We start from the raw sequence: 18,851 nt of genomic DNA on the forward strand, positions 1-18,851 counted from the left end.
TTCAGTTCAGGTCATGATCCCGGAATCCTGGGATTGAGCCCCATGTCACGTTCCCCACTAGACAGGGAGTCTGCTTCTCCCTCTCCCTCTGCCCCCTCCCTGCTCCTTCTCTCCCAAATAAATAAATAAAATCTTTAAAAAAATAAATGTTATCTTCTATGTTAATATATAATATGGATACGTGATTTTTAATAAAATAAGAATTTTCATTATAACTTACATTTATATAGAAAAGATGTAATTTACACATTCATTTCAGTTTTAGTTACACTGTCCTAAGGAACAAGGAAGTGAGCCATTGAGTCTTTGTACCTTTACCTGGTGTTGCTGTGCATATTTTGTCAGTGATGAAAGTTACAGTAACAAAAAGCAATTAAGAACAAATGAGATTCATGCCTTGTAGAGGTAACAATATATTATTAGCCTTTCAATAATCATTAACTTTCCCTTTCTTAAAAAAAAAACTAAGAAAAACAAATTTAATTTGGTAATAAGAAGAAAATTATTATTTAAACCAAAGTAGAAAACATATATGTTATATGCAAATGGAAACACTGTCAAATGAAAAGACATCATGTTATATTTATGAAACCCTAAAAAAGTCAGAAAGCCTACCCAGAAATTCATAAAATCAAGAGCAGGAAGTTAAGACAAATTCAAATCAGCAATATTCCTTTTTATTTAAACCCCCTGAAAGTCTTATAAAGAGCTTTTAATAGTCACATTCACCAATTTAATTTTTATAAATTCAGCAGCAGTCTTTGGAACACTAGGAGACAAAGGACTATATTGTAATCTTCAGTGAACAAGGTGGATTCTTGCTCTATTCCATAGTTCAGGTCTTCATCATGGGATCTTAAAGGCTGAACTGAAACCATAAATAGAAAAACTGTTATTTTCTCTTTATACACACTTGCACAGAGGAATTATACTATAATGTCATATAATGTGTTATATGACAACACACACACACGTGCACACACCAAACACACACACACACAAACTCACATGTATTAAAAAGCGTACTACTTCCCTGAACAGAAAACTTGAATGCAATGATTTGCAAACTTTAGCATGCATAAGAATTATTTCTATTTCATAGAACTAAGATGGCACCCCAAAATGCCATTTTAAAGTACCCTCACGTGATTCTGAAGCAGTGACTCAGCAATGATTCCTCTTTAAGGAAAAAGTAGTTTAATCCTTATTCATTATTGGAATAATATTCATATGTTCAAGATTATAAATCATAAGTCTATTGTCTTAATCTAACAAAGTTCGATTTTTAATGTTTCCATATACATATACCTACATATAATCTTATAGGTGTAAACATTTAATTATATCTGATAACATGAACACATAAATGGAATGATGCTGCATTTTTTGGATGACTTTTCCTTTTTCAGTTGGCCGTACCATAATTTTCTAGCCATTAGCTCACTGACATTCATTCTGTTTCCAGCTTTTTGCCACTACTCACAATGCTGTAAAAAGGAATCATTATATATAAGTTCTTACACACTAGTGGCTTTATCTGCAAGGAAGAAATTCTCAGGGGTAGAATTTTGCATGAATGGATCTGTGGAACATTTAAAAAAATATTTCATAGACATTTCCAGATTGTTTTCTGCAAAGGCTATCACACCTCCCATTTCCAATAGCAATGTTTGAAATTACAATTTTCTTTGTATTCCCACCAGCAATAAATATTGGTGCTGTTTTAAATTTTTGGTGGTCTGATTTACATAAAGTGACATCTCAGTGTTAATTGTAATTTGAATTGCCTTGACATACTGGTGAATTTGAGCATTTATAAATGTCTATTTGTCACTTGAAATTCATAGCTTTGCCCAGTGATGATCCATCAAATGCTATCCTTTAATAATTGTTAAGACATACATTAAGATGCATATAAATGTATATTTATCCCTTTCATGCCATATACAATTTATTACCTTTTATGTGTGTATGTGTATATGTATGATTTAACACTTTATATTTATATACTTTTAAGAGTTCCAACTTTAATCTTGTCTCAATCTGTATTTCTTATAAAAAAAAACCCCATACTTTGGTATATATTATTTCTAAATATATAGTCTTCCCGGGCGCCTGGGTGGCTCAGTTGGTTAAGCGACTGCCTTCAGCTCAGGTCATGATCCTGGAGTCCAGGGATCGAGTCCCGCATCGGGCTCCCTGCTCGGCGGGGAGCCTGCTTCTCCCTCTGACCCTCCCTTCTCTCATGCTCTCTCTCTCTCTCTCATTCTCTCTCTCAAATAAATAAATAAAATCTTAAAAAAAAAAAGAAAAAAAATATATATAGTCTTCCCAAAATTGTTTTTTTAATGGAAAATATATCCACTACCTCATTTCACCATCTTTTCTCTTTAATGTATAACTTAACAAATTTCTTCTGTTATACATCCTGCATGAAAGCAAATTATAAAATGCAAATCTGATTGTGTCTTGCCCCAGCTTAATCTTTCAAAGCCCACTGCCTCCATAACAGTCCCTAAAATGAAATATAAATGTGAAATATAGCAGACAAGGCCATTCATGATAGGACTGTATGCAGCCTTTTCAGCTTAGATTCTCACCACTTCCTCTCTCTTGAGATTTACATTAAACAATCATGTCTTTGTCAGTAATATCTTTTATTTATGTGTCTTCAGTGCTCAGAACACTACTTGTCACCATAAATATGATCAATACATATTTTTTTCCAATGGTTGTACCATTTTATTTTATTTTTTAAATTTTTTTGGTGGTTAACTTTTTTTTATTATGTTATGTTAATCATTTTTAAGGTTTTTATTTTTAAGTAATTTCTACACCCAACATGGGGCTCAAACTTACAGCCCTGAGAGCAAGAGATGCATGCTCTCCTGACCAAGCCAGCCAGGCACCCCAGTTCAATATATTTTTTTTTTCAAAGATGTTATTTACTTACAGAGAGAGACACAGTGAGAGAATGAACACAAGCAGGGGGAGTGGGAGAAGGAGAAGCAGGCACCCCACGGAGCAGGGAGCCCGATGCAAGGCTCGATCCCAGAACCCTGGGATCATGACTTGAGCCAAAGGCAGACGCTTAACGACTGAGCCACCCAGGCGCCCCTCAATACATATTTATGAATGAAAAACTTCTTACTCTTCCCCAAAGATGTGGTTCTTTTCTATGCCTCCATATTTTGTACATGCTATGTCCTTGCCCTAAAATTGTCTGTCTTTCAATCATTTGATGTTTGCCTTGAATATCACATCTTCAGAATTTCCTCCAATTTCTTAGGAAAACTTTCTATGTTCTTATGGCATTTTATACTACCTTTACCATAACGTGCATTATACAAGTGTTGACATAAGTCTTTTCTCTTTCACAAAATGACCGTTACAATATCTTAAAAAAATTTAATCATATAAATGTACCCAGTTTCTCCTTAGCTCCATGATATACCATTGTTATTGCTTAGAATATATAACTAATAATTGGGGTGCCTGGGTGCCTCAGTCAGTTGAGCATCTGACTCTTGATTTCAGCTCAGGTCATGATCTCAGGGTCGTGGGATCAAACCCCGAGTCGGGATCCCAGCTCAACCAGGAGTCTGCTTGGGATTCTCTCCCTCTCCCTCCCCCTCTGCCTCTTCCCTTTTTTCTCTCTCTCTCTTTCAAATAAGTAAATAAATCTTTAAAAATAATAATATATAACTAAGAGTTGGATAAAAGTCACATTTATAAAGAGCTGTTATATATTCTGAATATGGATATACATACATACATAAATATACATATGTATGGAAATACATGTATATACATTCTTTCTTTTTTTATAATACCAGAGGAGTTCTCAATTTTCAAAAAAATGTATCTGGTTTGAACAACATTGAATAATTTCCCCTCACTCACCATCTTGGGTTGTAATTCCCATTTTCCTCTTCAGTGTACCTCAGAATGGTCTTCTTTTTCATCCAGAAACAGGAAGAGATATAGACACAGAAATTAGCCCAACATCATTAAAATCATCTGACTCATTGGGATTTTCTGAAAGGAAGGAAATAATTACTGGGAAATAAATCAGACCTCCCCTCAAGTGCCTTAGAACCTCTTTGAACATTTAGACGCATTGCCCACAATTAGGAAGGCAAACGTGTGATTTACGGGGCACAGGAAGTCTTTTCCATGCCTTAAATATGTTTTCCCAACATAGTTGCTGCAAATACCAAGTCCCTGGGGTGGAAGAAGTGAGGCAGGCCCTTCTCAGAAGGTAAGGAATACAGAGAAGGTGTTGATCCTTCATGGAGTAGGTGGGTGTTGGGCTATTTCTTCCAACCCAGAAGAATTGGGCCGCCCAGAGGCAGAATTAGTGCATTGGTGCTAAACAGAAGCTGGAGGACAAAGAAAGCCATATGATGAAATGGGAAATAGTGATGGCTTCTATGGGAAAAAGATACAGGAACTTTAAGCTTTTAAATTTTTAGGGGAAAATATAAATATCAAATTAGAGTAAGGAAAGGAGCAGGAAGTAAGAATGGAAGGAATTGTGAAAGAAATGTGAAAAGTGAAACCTTTTAGATTTATTTGTTTCAGTAAGATGAGGTCCAAATCAAATATTCTACTTGCATGGTTCTTTGTACCTCCACCAGAAATCATCACAGACCTCTAAGTCAGATCGCATGATTGCAGTTTTTATGTTCTCTAAGAGTCACTTGTAGTTCATTCCTGCCTTTCTTCCATATATGCATCATAAGCTTCCTATTACATGTTTGAGATTTCTTTCACAGCTATGCAAAGTACAATGCCTCAGCTGCAACTGTAGCTACTGGTCTGAACCCCAGGGCTGTAGACCCTCAAAGAACCCACAGACCTGAGGAAGTCAGCACATCCAGATCATCTGCTTTCAGGCAAGAATTCATCTCCCGGTATTGAACTTGGTGGACAGAATTCTCTCCTCTCGAGCAAACTGACAACAGAGGTCCTAGATTAGGGATCAGCAGATCATAATAAAACTTGCCCTCCCTACCAGTGCTTTTTCCCAGCAGTGAGCACATACTCAATCTTTATCCATGCCCTTGTCTTGTTTGCATCCCTTCTACCACCAAGCTTTTCCCTTATAAGGCTACAAACTCAAATGCAGTAGGTTGAGGCGAAACCACCCCTACTGCCATCATATGCCACCCCAGTTTTTCCCCCCAAGCAGGCGGCAGTCTTCTCTAATTCATGGGAGCTTTAAAAAAAAAAAAATCTCTGAAATCTATCCATCCTCTCTTCTCCATGCTCACTATCAAGTCCTTTTCATCTTTCATGTCAACTATTTCAAAATGCTACCCCTGTCAATAATGTGGTCTTCCTACAACCCCTCACACATCCCGTCATCAAACAGAACTTTCTAAAAAACAGCTGGACTATTTCACCCTCCCCGATCACATAATACTCTTTGACTAGTCATCTTCTTACCATGAAGTACATGATTCCTCCTTTGTTCCCCATTCTTCTACAGCCTTATCAGTAGCTTCTCTCTTTGAACTCAACTTTTACTTCCCCTCAAAATGGCAGGTGGCTGTCCCTTAAGCTTCTCTACACTTGTACATATTTTTCTCTTTCCCTATAATGCACTTTACCTAGTTCTTGGAACTTGATTTTCAAAATGTCTCAAAAGCCTCCTAGAAGCCTCCAATTCTCCCCCTGTCCCTCCCCTAGTTAATTACTGTCTTCTCTGTGCCACTTGTGTTCCTTATTCTCATGAACGTGCAATACTACATGGTGCCTTATTTATCTCTTTTGCATATATATCTCTTCCGCTAGACTTGAAATTCCATGACTACCAAAACACTTGACTATTGATGTCTATATCTTCAGAGCCTAGTACATTGCTTAACAGAACAGTAGAATGAGTACTAAGTATATAGTAAGAGCAAATACATATTTGGGCAATAAAAGATTCCTCCTAAACCATATAAGCATATTCATTCTAAACTACCAATTCTATAATGTCCCAATTAAACATCCAGCTAAAGTACAGGAGTCATCAACCAACCAAAACCCCTTTCTCCTCTGAAATCTTGTTCCCTCTTTTGGAGAAACTGCTTAAACCTCTTCTAGGTTCCATCATTTTGGCTGTTCGATGCTTGAGTCTAATATGCATACACTTGCTTTTAATATGTATATATATTTCAGATAATATGTATTTTATCCCAAGAATTTTCTTATCCCATAGAAACATTAGAAAGACCATAGCTTGGCTCAGACCTGTAAGCCGCTGTTGCTGTCTTCGCCTCTGAATCCACAAGAGGAGAACAACGAGAAAGGCCAACACAATGACGCCAAGGATCCCAAATGCAACAAGGGATGCGTGACCTAAGTGCAAGTAAGTATCACAAGAGATGATGTCTTAGCTAACAGACTGAGGTCCCTGGTACCATCCCTCTCTTAAATACAGGATGGCTGAAGTAAGTTTCCCAATCCTCAGAAAGACTTCTGACCGGGGTGCCTGGGTGACTCAGTCGTTAAGCGTCTGCCTTCAGCTCAGGTCATGCTCCCAGGGCCCTGGGATCGAGCCCCGCATCGGGCTCCCTGCCCGGTGGGAAGCCTGCTTCTCCCTCTCCCACTCCCTCTGCTTGTGTTCCCTCTCTCGCTGTGTCTCCCGCTGTCAAATAAATAAATAAAATCTTTAAAAAAAGAAAAGAAAAGGAAGACTTCTGACCCAAAGTCTCTTAAAAAAGATTCTAAATAATGCAGACAATTGGACCCATGCTCATAAACCCCATGATATACCTCCAGCATTTGATGATCTCTGGGTCATGGCAATTTCTGTAGGAGAAAAGAGAAGGAAACTCAATTTGGGGAGTAATGTGTAGAACAAATATTTCTATTTTTTTATGTGAGCCTCGGTGCCTCTCAACCAAGTAAACTACTCCTTCCCACCTAAAACTAGGGTCCCTTTATCCTTATTCTTCCTGTACAGAGATACATATAAGTTATATGCTTTTCCTTGGTGAAAGCCAATGTATAACAACAAATGTTCTCATCGTTCCTTCAGATTGAAATATCATCATTCTGGGCGCCTGGGTGGCTCAGTTGGTTAAGCGACTGCCTTCGGCTCAGGTCATGATCCCAGAGTCCTGGGATCGAGTCCCACATCGGGCTCCCGGCTCAGCAGGGAGCCTTCTTCTCCCTCTGACCCTCTACCCTCTCATGCTGTTTCTCTCTTTCTCTCTCAAATAAATAAATAAAATCTTAAAAAAAAAAAAAAAGAAATATCATCATTCTTTCCCCACCAGGTCCCTGTGTTGAGGTGTCCAGTCTTGACACAAGGCACTTCAATGCCCACCCCCTCATTGCTGCCTGAGATTCCAAGCTTACTCCAGGCTCCTGGCACTCACCTGAGCACCTCACAGCAGCATCTTCCTTGTGCCCACAGTCACTGTGCCCCCAGGGTCTGGCAGGACAATCCCACAAGGAAGACTCATTTCCTTTGCATGTCACTTCATTGAGCCATATGGGCCCAGTGCCCTGGCCAAATGCTGCCTCTTTTAGTGCCTCTAAGGCTGGGCCACAGCCCGCCTGTCGACACACCACCTGCGCGTCTTCAAGGTCCCAGGAGTCATCACACACTGTCCCCCAGGAACCTCCATGCCAGAGCTCCACACGTCCAGAACAATTAGAGGTTCCTTCTTGAAGTCTTATCTTGTCTGAAAAATCACAGACACCTAAATCATTTCTGAGAACATAAAAACTTCTAAGAGGTCACAGAGGAAAAGAGAGATTTGAAATTCTTTTTAGATCTCTATTTTAATACTTTGCTATTTAATGTGCATTTAAAAATATATTTTTAACAAAATTTATCCTTTATGAAAGCCTATGTCCTTTCAGCAAACTGGATGTATTTCATCCTGGACATCAGAACATTAGTGTGGGGGCACCTGGGTGGCTCAGTTGGTTAGGCATCAGCCTTTGGCTCAGGTCATGATCCCAGAGTCCTGTGATTGAGCCTTGAGTTGGGGTCCCTAATCAGTGGGGAATCTGCTTCTCCCCTTTCCTCTACCTCTCCCTACTGGTGCATGCTCTCTCTCCCTCTGTCTGTCTCTCCTGCTTGCTCTCCCTCTCTCTCTCAAATAAATAAATACTTTTTTAAAAAAAATAACATTAGTGTGAGTCAGAAAATGTGAAATAAACAAAGTTAACACTGTATAATGTTAATTTCTCTCAAAGAGAAAACGATTTAGGAGATTGCCAGGTACATAAAAAACCTCTTCCAGGGGCGCCTGGGTGGCTCAGTTGGTTCAGCGACTGCCTTCGGCTCAGGTCATGATCCTGGAGTCCCGGGATCGAGTCCCGCATCGGGCTCCCTGCTCAGCGGGGAGTCTGCTTCTCCCTCTGACCCTCCTCCCTCTCATGCTCTCTGTCTTTCATTCTCTCTCTCTCAAATAAATAAATAAAATCTTTAAAAAAAAAACAACAAAAAAAAAAACCTCTTCCAGTGTAAGAAGATGGAGAATGGCAAAATACTTCAGGATTGATATTTTTGACTGCTTCCCTTCTTCTATTAGTAAAGCAAGATAATATTTGAAAGAAAAGTGGGAGGAGGGGTGCCTGGGTGGCTCAGTTGGTTGAGCTCAGGTCATGACCCAGGGGTCCTGGGATCGAGTCCCGCGTCGAGTTCTGCTCAACAGGGAGCCTGCTTCTCCCTCTCCCTCTGCTCATGCTCTCTCTCAAATAAAAAAGTATTAAAAAAAAAAGGAAAAGTGGGAACGGTAAGGTAGACCATTCAATAGTCAACTACTGAATTATATATTTTCTGCTCTTCATGTGTTCTCAGAGAAAGCAATTAAATAAAACTTTCAAGAAGACCGTGGGGAGTGTAATGCTTTTTGGACAACTAACCCGTGATCCTGAATACCTATAAGCCAAATTAAATGAAACCAATTACACCATCAGGGTAGAAGAGGCAGCAGAGGTTATTCATTCCTACTTAATGAGATCAGAAGATGATAGTAGAATTAAAAATGGAATTCTCATATCAACCAGCGGATACTCACCGGCACATATGATCCAGGTCTCCTCTGAAGGGCTGGCCACTCTCTGTTTCCATGGAGCAGATGGACACTGCCATAATGTGTCGGGTCCTTTCGGGCACTGGACATTGTCCACCCACATGTGTCTGGATGTTGGTTTGTCTAAAGATGCAGGGATGATGTCTCCTCTGTCTGCACAGCCCAGCTGCCTGCATACCACCTCCACGGTGGCTGCAGACATACCACTTTTGCCAACGCTGCCCCAAGCTCCATTGTAAAAAACTTCCAGACGCCCTGCACAACTGTGTCTGTTGGTTTCATCAATCAGTCTCAGAGACATGAACTCTGGGGTGAAATACAGAGTTAGTAGTTTCACATCTTCTCTGAAGATTCACAGGGCTCCCTCCCTTTACTCTAAGGTAGAATGGTTTTAAAAATAGGTATAATATGTCAATTACTAGTAATTCTTTAGTAACTTCTGGATGATTTAGTAGATTTCGATAAAATGTATTATGTTCTACACTAAATATAGTATAGCTCTATAAATAGCGTATGGTGTTCTAGTATTGGGTTTTGTGCTTAGGGACCTCTTTAGAAGACCACCAATGATTCTAAATTGATTTCTAAATCTTAATCAAGGGCTCAGAGCCTTTATATCAATCATTTAGTTTGTATTTTTCTCCCTAAATTACTGCAGTTTTAGCCTCAAGAAACTTATTTCGTTAATTTTTTTTGCAGCTCTCTTGATAGTTAACATTTATGGAGATACTCAGACACTAAAACCAATGTTGTGTACATTACCTTAAAATAAAATATTTCCTTTTCTGACTCTTCATAGTTGGCTGCATATGTCCTCTACCAGTTTATGGTATTAAATGCAAATGATATCAAATCACTTCTGGCATACAGAATTTTTCACTTCCCCAAGTAACCAAGTCATAAATTCTGTTTTTCCCAATATACTACAACTGAGTACAGTTCTCAACTTCACAAGAGTTTCTAAAGCTTGCCATGTATACAGAATAAAAGCAGTGGCTTCTTATGATAATTTTTGCTCCTATGACAAGTAAGTTTCATTTGCCTATCATGAAAAATTACTTGGGTATGGTAATTATCTTTTGCCCTGTAGAAGGTAGTGCTGGGTTTATTTCTTCTTGTCCCTTTTAATCTACTTCTTTATACGGTGATATCAAGTGGTGCACTGAATGTAGCTCCATATATATTCATAAAAGAAGTTCTCAGTCTTAGTTTTGTTGTCATGTTCATGATATGCAAGCCTATTTCTGTATTTTCCTCTTTCTGATGTTATACTACCTTGCACATGGGGTAGCATTAATTAATCAAATCCACATGTTGGGACCCTGACTCAAGCAATAGTTCCCTCTAAACCTGCTTCTCAGGGAATTCTCTCAGTTGAATATCCCTCACTCCCCTTGGCTCCTCCTCAGTCCTTTCTTAAGTAATTGTGACCAGAGCTTCCGTGTAGAACTTACCTGAGCAGATAACTCCTGCATCCTCCTTATGTCTGCAGTTGTGCCGCCCCCAGCCATGTGAACGGCATTGCCAAATACGAGATTCTTTTCCATTGCAGTTCACCTCATCCAGCCAGATGGGCCCTGTTCCTTCCCCAAAATGAGCAGAGCCAGTGGCATTAATGGCCATTCCGCAGCCTAGCTGTCTGCACACCACGTGGGCATCACTCAGGTCCCAGCTGTCATCACAGATGGTGCCCCAGGAGCCCTCATGGTAGATCTCTATTCTCCCAGCACAGCGACCACCTCCATTTACCAGGCGAAGCTGACCACTCCCTGAAAGGAGAAAATAAAATGTTAATAAAAATGAAGGGGGGGGGGAATCGGAGGGAGAGATGACCCATGAGAGACTATGGACTCTGAGGAACAAACTGAGGGTTTTAGAGGGGAAGGGGGTGGGGGGATGGGTTAGCCCGGTGATGGGTATTAAGGAGGGCACGGACTGCATGAAGCACTGGGTGTTATACGAAAACAATGGATCGTGGATCGCTACATCGAAAACTAATGATGTATTGTACGGGGACTAACATAATATAATAAAATTTAAAAGAGTTAAAAAAAAAATAAAACACATCCATAAGGATTGAGATCATTTTTCTAGATTGGTCACTGATTCTCACCTATGCAAGTAACATCACTCTCTTCTGGAATGGTAGATCTCGTCGTGTCCAGAGATGATGAGTTGCATGGCGATAGCGTCTGACTCTGATTTCCTGCAAACACCAAACTGCTCAGTCATACAAGATACAAAAAGTTAGGGTGAGGAAGGGAGATCCGATGAAGTGTAAGACAGATGAGCTGAGAACAAACAGCTTTAGAGAGAGGGGAAGGTGGTAGGTCAACCAGGCTAGGAATGAATCAAACACTTTGAGAATGGCTGGTACACGGTAAGCACCAGATACGTAATTATGAGGTTTGTGAAAATTAAGTTTACTTTTCCTCTAAAAAGACACATGAGGTTAATATTCTGGCACACTTCTCATGATCCCTTAAAATAGATCATGCCCTTTTACTTTTGTTCTTCATCTCTATAGGTACACCTGCTCTGAAGGCACGCCACCATGAGAAATGTTTGTCATTGGCTGTCCGTCATCCTCTTACCTGAGCAGATTACAGAGGCCACTTGCCCGGCTGAACATAGCGGCGCACCCAGAGCAGTTACAGGACAATCTCCCATATGCTGCTCAGTCCCAGTGCAGTGAAACATGTGCCTCCAGATCGGACCACTTCCTTTCCCAAAATGCGCTCCTCCTGGGGTAGAAAGGGCTGCTCCACATTTGAGCTGCTGGCACAAAATGTGGGCATCTTCCATGTCCCAATGAGAGTTGCAGAGGGATCCCCAGTTCCCAAGTATCTTAAGCTCCACTCTTCCCTCACATTGGGACTTGCCATTCACCAAACGAATTTCTGTGTATCCTGGAAGGAGACAGGGCTTTTAAAAAGATGTCTGCAATTACCTAACCCCACCCTCTTCACAGTATGGGAACAACTTGAACATGTTCTCTGGGCCTCACTTGAGCAGACGACTCCAACATCCCTGCTGTGGCTACAAGTCCCATCTGGCCGGGGGGCTACTGAGCAGAGTGAAAGATGGGACTCCTGCCCCTCACACTGGAATTCTTCAGCCCAGATCTGTCCATTTCCTTCTCCAAAGTGAGCTCCCCCTAGGATGGAAATGACTGTGCCACACTGTAACTCTCTGCACAGCACACTGGCAGCTTCCAGAGAGAAGTCAGAGTCACAGACGGTGCCCCACCTGTCGCCATGTTTCACTTCAACACGACCAGAGCAGGGAACTTCTCCTCCAACGAGTCTGGGTTCCCTGTGGGCTGAAAATGATACTATTTCAGTGAGAAATGACATGATTCCTAGATTTTCCTTCATGATGCGACTGGAAAGGGGATGTTGGGGTGTTTAATGATTTTTCATACTTGTTCCCCTTGGCTTTTCTGCCTGGAGTTGGGCATAGCAAATTCTAGATCTCCCCATTCCTCACTGGACCAATTCATCTGAGAGAATTTTAGAACTTTGTTTCTTGGCATCAACCATTCCTAGAAGCATGATAACTCTTCCCATTTAATATTTTGTGTACATTATTCATAACACTGGAGACCATAGATGATACATAGCTTCTCTTTTTATTTTGTAGCCTTATATTCATTTCTCTACCCACCGCAGTCTAGTGTTGGCCCCAACCTTTTTGAATGGTTTAATATAAAGTGTTGCAGTATACTTCCTGTTTTCAAACTGAACATGGGATTTCTTCTTCCCTTTGATATATGTTACACTTGATACATGAGATACTCCTTTCTCCTGTTTTCTCCTCCTTCCCGTCTGACAGTGCTTTACTAGACCACTTCATGCATTCCCTGACCAAGATGCTGTCCTCAACTCCCTCACCTTCTCTTAAATGCCAATAAATATGTTTTTATCTCTATGTTTCTCTTTAACTTTATATTCATAAACCTATCTACTTGGACATCAGAATATAAGGTGTTCAAAATCGAATGAATTATTTTACTGACAGGACCACAGTATTCTTTACTCAATTAATGACATCCAGACCAAATTAGAATCACTTAAAAATTGAACCACTTCTTTATCTCATAAATAATGGTAATGATAATGACAGTAGTGAGCATTAAATGAGCACCTATTTTATTTATGGCACTTTACTAAATATTGAGCAAACATTATTTCACCTAATCTTTACAGTCTCCTCAGGGGATAATTATTAGTATCATCCCAATTTTACAGACAAGGAAACTGAAACAGAGAGGTGTAGTAATTTGCTGCAATCACATAGAGAGTTACTGAAGGGCCAGGATTCGAAGGCAGGCAGTATGTTCCAGAGCCTAGAATCCTGACCTTCTCAATACACTGCTCATGTGGAACATCACCAAGGTCAGTCAGTCCTCCAGGACATTTCTCCTCCTTATTTGTTGCTACTGCTTTTTCTTTTAAGATTTATTTATTTATTTTGGGGGGGGGCAGGGGGAGGGACAGGGGAGAGGGAGAGAGAGAATCTCAAGCAGATGCCCCGCTGAGCGCAGCACCCGACACAGGGCTCAATCTCATGACCCTGAGATCATGACCTGAGCCAAGAGTCAGATGCTTAACTGAACCACCCAGGCGCCCCTGTTGCTTACTACTGCTTTAATGTAATTTGTCATCTTATGTCATGTAGACCTTTGCAATGGCTTCCTAAGCAATCTTGTTTCTAAGCCTTCTTTCTAATAAATATATGCATGCCCACAGATATGTTATTACATTTCAAGTATTTTCACATGATTTCTTTGTCTTCAAGGCAATTCAACGTTTCTTTACTATTTATGCAATAATTTATCATTTCAACAAATAGTATTAAGGACCTACAATGTTTTAGGCATTTGGGTGGTCTAAAAAGTCTGTCACAGTTCAGTCCATCAGTGAAAATAGCTACTGCTACTAATAATAATCATAACCATAGCAGTTAACATGTATTGATCACTTGCTGTGTAATTCCTGTGAAGCAGGTATTATAACTACCACTTTTCTTTTGAGGCAATTGAAGCACAGAGAGCTTTGGTAGATACTCCAATGTCACACATCTATTAAAATTAAAGAGAGATAATAAACAGTAATTTCTTAGCATACTTTAAAATACTTTATGATGTCACCTTTAAAGCTTTCATGTCTATTACTCTATCAATCATACCTGATGTTCCGGCCTTAAAGAATCCTGGTCATGCCATGTTTCTGGGCCTCTGCAGAAACTTTTCTCTCCACTTATAATGTATTTCCCAACCTTTGTACCTGGGAAAAAGCTACTTCTTTTCAAGGTTACTCAATCTCTCATTGAACACCCTCTCCCTCAAAAACACACAGGTGAGCAGAAGATATACATGCTCAAATAATGATGAGTCCAGGGGTGCCTGAGTGGCTCAATCTGTTAAGTGTTTGCCTTCAGCTCAGGTCATGATCTCATGGTCCTGGGATCGAGCCCTACATCGGGCTCCCTGCTCATGGGGAGTCTGCTTCACCCTCTGCCCCTCCCCCATCCTGGTGCGCTCTCTCTTTCTCTCTCTCAAATAAAATATTAAAAAAGCAAATAATGATGAGTCCAAAACTAAAAATATATGTTAGATACAAAACTAATAAATGAAGGAGTCATCAGCCCTGTTGGAGGCTTTGCAGGAAAACTATAGAGAGTGCTATAAATTCGAGCTGAGTTTTGAAATAAAAAGATAAGGAGTTTGGCAAATAAGCGATGTGTAAATCCACAATTAATGGATACGGTCATAGGGGCGCCTGAGTGGCTCAGTCGGTTAAGTGTCCTACTCTTGATTTCAGCTCAGATCATGATCTCAGGGTCATTAGATTGAGCCCCATGACAGGCTCTGCACCTAACGTGGAGCTTATTTAAGATTCTTTCTCTCCCTCTGCCCATCCCCTGCTCTCCCTCTCTTAAAAAAATAAAATAAAATATAAAAATAAAGGGTACAGTCATGAAATATGGCATAATTGAGGAATTATGAATAATTTAGTATGAATGGGATTTAAAATGTAAAGAAAAGAAGCACCAGAAATAAAGCTAAAGAAATGGAGCTCAAGTTTTAAGAACACTCTTTGCCAAGTACAACCATCAAGATAAGTAAGAGTTTCTTTTAACATACTCAGAGATGATTGAAATTATTTGGGGAATACAAACTAATTCCTTTAATTAATTTTTTAAAGAAAGGAAGTGCATTTGAAGGACCTTCTAAAGGGCATACGTCTTTTAGAAGTGCCTGCTGTCAAACATCACTAATTCCCTTGACATTACTCTCATCGTGACACAGATATCCTATCAACACTTGCCAGTTTCTGAAAATGTTTTAGATCTGACTATATTCTCTATTGTAGCAGTATAAAATACCTCAGCACATTAAAATTTCACCACTTATCCATTAAATCTGTACAAAGCAAGTTTCTACACAAATGTGAGTTGAAGAACACATTGCTTTCTAAACACAGCTCCGAGTTTAAAGCAAATAATGTCCCTACCCCACAAATAATGAAGGACTCTTGAGTCCTTAATTTCTTCGTGCTAAATCATTATCTGAGCATGAAATTCCTCTAAGATATCATTAGCTAGTATGCATATGATCCCATTCCACTTTGGGAGAGATATAAACCTTTAAATAAAGGCAGTTTCTTAGACTGAGCCAAAGTCAGCTTTCTTGTAACCTCTTGTTCTCTCATCTGGATCCCTCTCGAACAAAATAAAACACAGCTGATGCCAAAACAAACCAAAAAATGAAACCAAACCAAATAATTTTCTCTTTGATGGTGAAAACTTGTGAAGCACTCGAAAACAGTTCCCTTCTATAAATATCCTCGTTTCCTTTTTCCCTAAAATGTTTGAATCCTGAGCAAAAGGAGAGTCTTCCATTCAGAAATGACTTGGGAGATTCCATTCTAGCTTTCTTTTTTTTCATGAATCTGTTAGTAACACATTAATCTACACCATGAGTTGGCTTCCTTATATCGTTTACTTTGTGTACATGGTTAGACTATTCATAATTTACTCCTTTAAGAGATTTCTTTCCTGCTAAACCTGTGACTGCATTTTAACATAAAAGCCATTAATTTGATTTTTGTACCTGTATTTAGCTCCTTTGATCAATAATTTAAACTTTCCCCTGGCATAAGTAACTGAATTTGTATTTCTTTCTTTCCCTAGAAGTAAATAAATGAAGACAGAAGAACAAATATAAGAATTCATTAGAATTACTTCCTTTTGTTTAGTAATAGATAAAATACACAATATGATTTAAAGAAGCATTAACACATTTTTATCATTTATTCCTTTCCAGACTCTGAAGAAGTATAAATCATTCTAGTATCAAAACTATTTCTCAAACCTTAGTAAATACAGGGGCATCTGGGTAGCACAGTTCGTTAAGGGACTGACTCTTGGTTTCGGCTCAGGTTGTGATCTCAGGGTTGTGGGATCCAACCCGGGGTCAGGCTCTGTGCTCAGTGCTTAGTCTGCTTGGGATTCTCCCTCCCTCTGCCCGCCCCCCCCCACCCTGTGCTCTTTCTCTCTCTAAAAAATAAAAATAAATCTTAAAAATAAAAAACCTTAGTAAATACAGCACAAATCATATGAATTGATGCTTAAGTTCAGATGTTCTCTGTGGCACATACATAGCCATCACAAACAAAATGTCTGGGATTCAAAGCAATTTTGTAGCCAATTTTCTTAGACCAGTTTGTGGCTGGTTTATAGAAACTGCACATCAGAGATAAACTGTTGCTTTATCTTTCTAGTCTTCCTGCTTTGTTGAGTTCTTTGGCCCTTTTCAGACCTAAAGCCCTGTGCTCTACAAAACTAAGAACTCTAAGAATTTAAAGAGATAATGGAATTTGGCAGGCACAGAGATAGTATTTCCATGATTTTCCCCCCTGGAAATCTTCTGGAAGTACCAAGAAATCAAGAAACAAAATTAAAGGGGCAGCTAGGTGGCTCAGTCAATTAAGTGACCAACTCTTGGTTTTGGCTCAGGTCATGATTTCATGGGTTGTGGGATCGAGCCCACTTCCGTTTCAGGTTCCTTGCTCAGCAGGAAGTTGGCTTGAGATCCTCTCCCTCTGCCCCTCCCCCTACTTGTACTCGCTAGCTCACTCTCTCATAAATAAATAAATCTTTCAAAAAAGAAACAAAATTACAAATTCTATTTCTAGCAAAACAAGAAGAGTGCTAAAACCTAGGTACCCACTAAGTAGAAGAGCTTCTAAAAACTGCACGAATATAACAAAAGAGTTTACAAAAGAAGACAAAGAGCACACACACCGTACTTAGCAAACAAAAATATAGTTCTGTAAACAGAAGGGCCCACCTTCTGCTGCAAATTTATGCTATTTCTATTTGGGATTTCTATTATATACAGTTGAATAGAATCCTAAATAATTCAGAATGTTACCAAAACTGCGTGCTCTAGTAATAAAACCTAAATTTTGGATGCGGTTGAATGGAATGGATGGAAAAAATATATAATAACTCAGATATTATAGGCTGGAAAGCTAATGTCTTGTTATCCACGGTAAGATATTTGGACAAGTGTCACCTTGAAAAGAAAACGATGTGTGCTCTGAAGCTGAAAAATCAGAGAGTGTACTTGGAGAACAAAAAAAAAACTGAAAAAAAAAATCGTAATGTTGGCATGACGTAAATCCTCCTTGCCACTTTTAGCATTTACAAGAGAGAGATGAACTCAGACTTGAAGTAGCCACACTGAAAGAAAAAAATAGAAGGAAAAATACCAATTTTGTGAGGGAGGTATGTTCTGCCTTCAGCAACTACATAATGAAATGAGAGACCTATAATTGGGAACTTGCAGGATTGGAAACAAAACAAAACAAAACAAAACCCTAAGCATCCCTATCCCCCAAACTGAGGTGGTGATAAAACTGTAGGCTTAACAGAAAATAGAATTGATACTCCACAAAGTCCATGAGCCTACCAGCAAAGACAGGACTTTGGTCTTGCTTTTTCTCCCAAACCCCAGGTTTCAAATGACCTTAGGGCAGTGAAGGAGCTAGTCATAGCAAAGATCAAAGTTTATAAATATATTCCTTGACTCTGGTTACTTTCAAGTGGCATTACCATGAAAGAAAATTGACCAGAAGAATTCTAAGTTTGGAGAGAATTATTTCGCTGACTTTGAGGACAGCTGACATCAGCCAACAATAACTCAACCTGTAAAGCAATCCAAGGGTCCCTGAACAAAAGTCAGCAGAAAGTGGGTTGTGAAAGGTGTGCAGCCCCCAAACCGCACTTAGATATGACTTTGGAGAGCCTGCAGTAGGAGGAACTGGCCCAAGAATAGACCTGGGCCCATGAAGGACAATGGACAGAGGACAGCTTCTCAGAGGGCAGAACCTGGACTATCAGATTGGCTTACCAGGAAGCTCACTCAGTTGCTTCTTGACCAATAGGATTTGATAATTACCTCAGAGAAACAACTCTAGGCACTTCTTGGTGACCACAGAACCACCCAGCCTTAAACTGCTTACCTATTTGACTTATTTTAGTGAGAAAGAAGTAAAATTTTCTTTATCCACTCTTATTTGGCTTTCTTTTGGATGCTGCTAAACTAAATGCTAACTAATATAAAATACAATTAATAGGAAAATATTTAGAAGAAAATGATCAGACATACAATAATGCTTACACATGCCCAAACATAAGCAAAGTTCCCCCCCAAAAAAGTTATGTAGAGAAATATAATTCATAGTTGTAGCATGATACATGATGACAATAAATATTATGGATGTATAATATGAC

At 39.4% G+C, this 18,851-nt stretch overlaps 1 protein-coding gene across 1 annotated transcript in view; it reads right to left on the reverse strand.

The window, feature by feature from the left end:
* Positions 1-655: 655 nt before the first annotated feature.
* Positions 656-18,851, reverse strand: part of CD163 (CD163 molecule) — a 28,126-nt gene continuing 9,930 nt past the window's right edge. The window contains exons 5-15 of the mRNA XM_081818925.1: positions 12,055-12,456; positions 11,642-11,956; positions 11,161-11,253; positions 10,502-10,816; positions 9,033-9,353; positions 7,377-7,685; positions 6,769-6,804; positions 6,244-6,351; positions 4,862-4,972; positions 3,904-3,956; positions 656-868 (exon numbers count right to left, since the gene is read on the reverse strand). Coding sequence (XP_081675051.1) covers positions 3,934-3,956; positions 4,862-4,972; positions 6,244-6,351; positions 6,769-6,804; positions 7,377-7,685; positions 9,033-9,353; positions 10,502-10,816; positions 11,161-11,253; positions 11,642-11,956; positions 12,055-12,456 — 2,033 coding nt within the window. The 3' untranslated portion in view covers positions 656-868; positions 3,904-3,933. The remainder of the gene's footprint in view (positions 869-3,903; positions 3,957-4,861; positions 4,973-6,243; positions 6,352-6,768; positions 6,805-7,376; positions 7,686-9,032; positions 9,354-10,501; positions 10,817-11,160; positions 11,254-11,641; positions 11,957-12,054; positions 12,457-18,851) is intronic.

The sequence above is a fragment of the Leptonychotes weddellii genome, chromosome 5 (assembly GCF_054177405.1).
Source record: "Leptonychotes weddellii isolate Sample4059 chromosome 5, ASM5417740v2, whole genome shotgun sequence".
In the NCBI taxonomy this organism is placed as follows: Eukaryota; Metazoa; Chordata; class Mammalia; order Carnivora; family Phocidae; genus Leptonychotes; species Leptonychotes weddellii.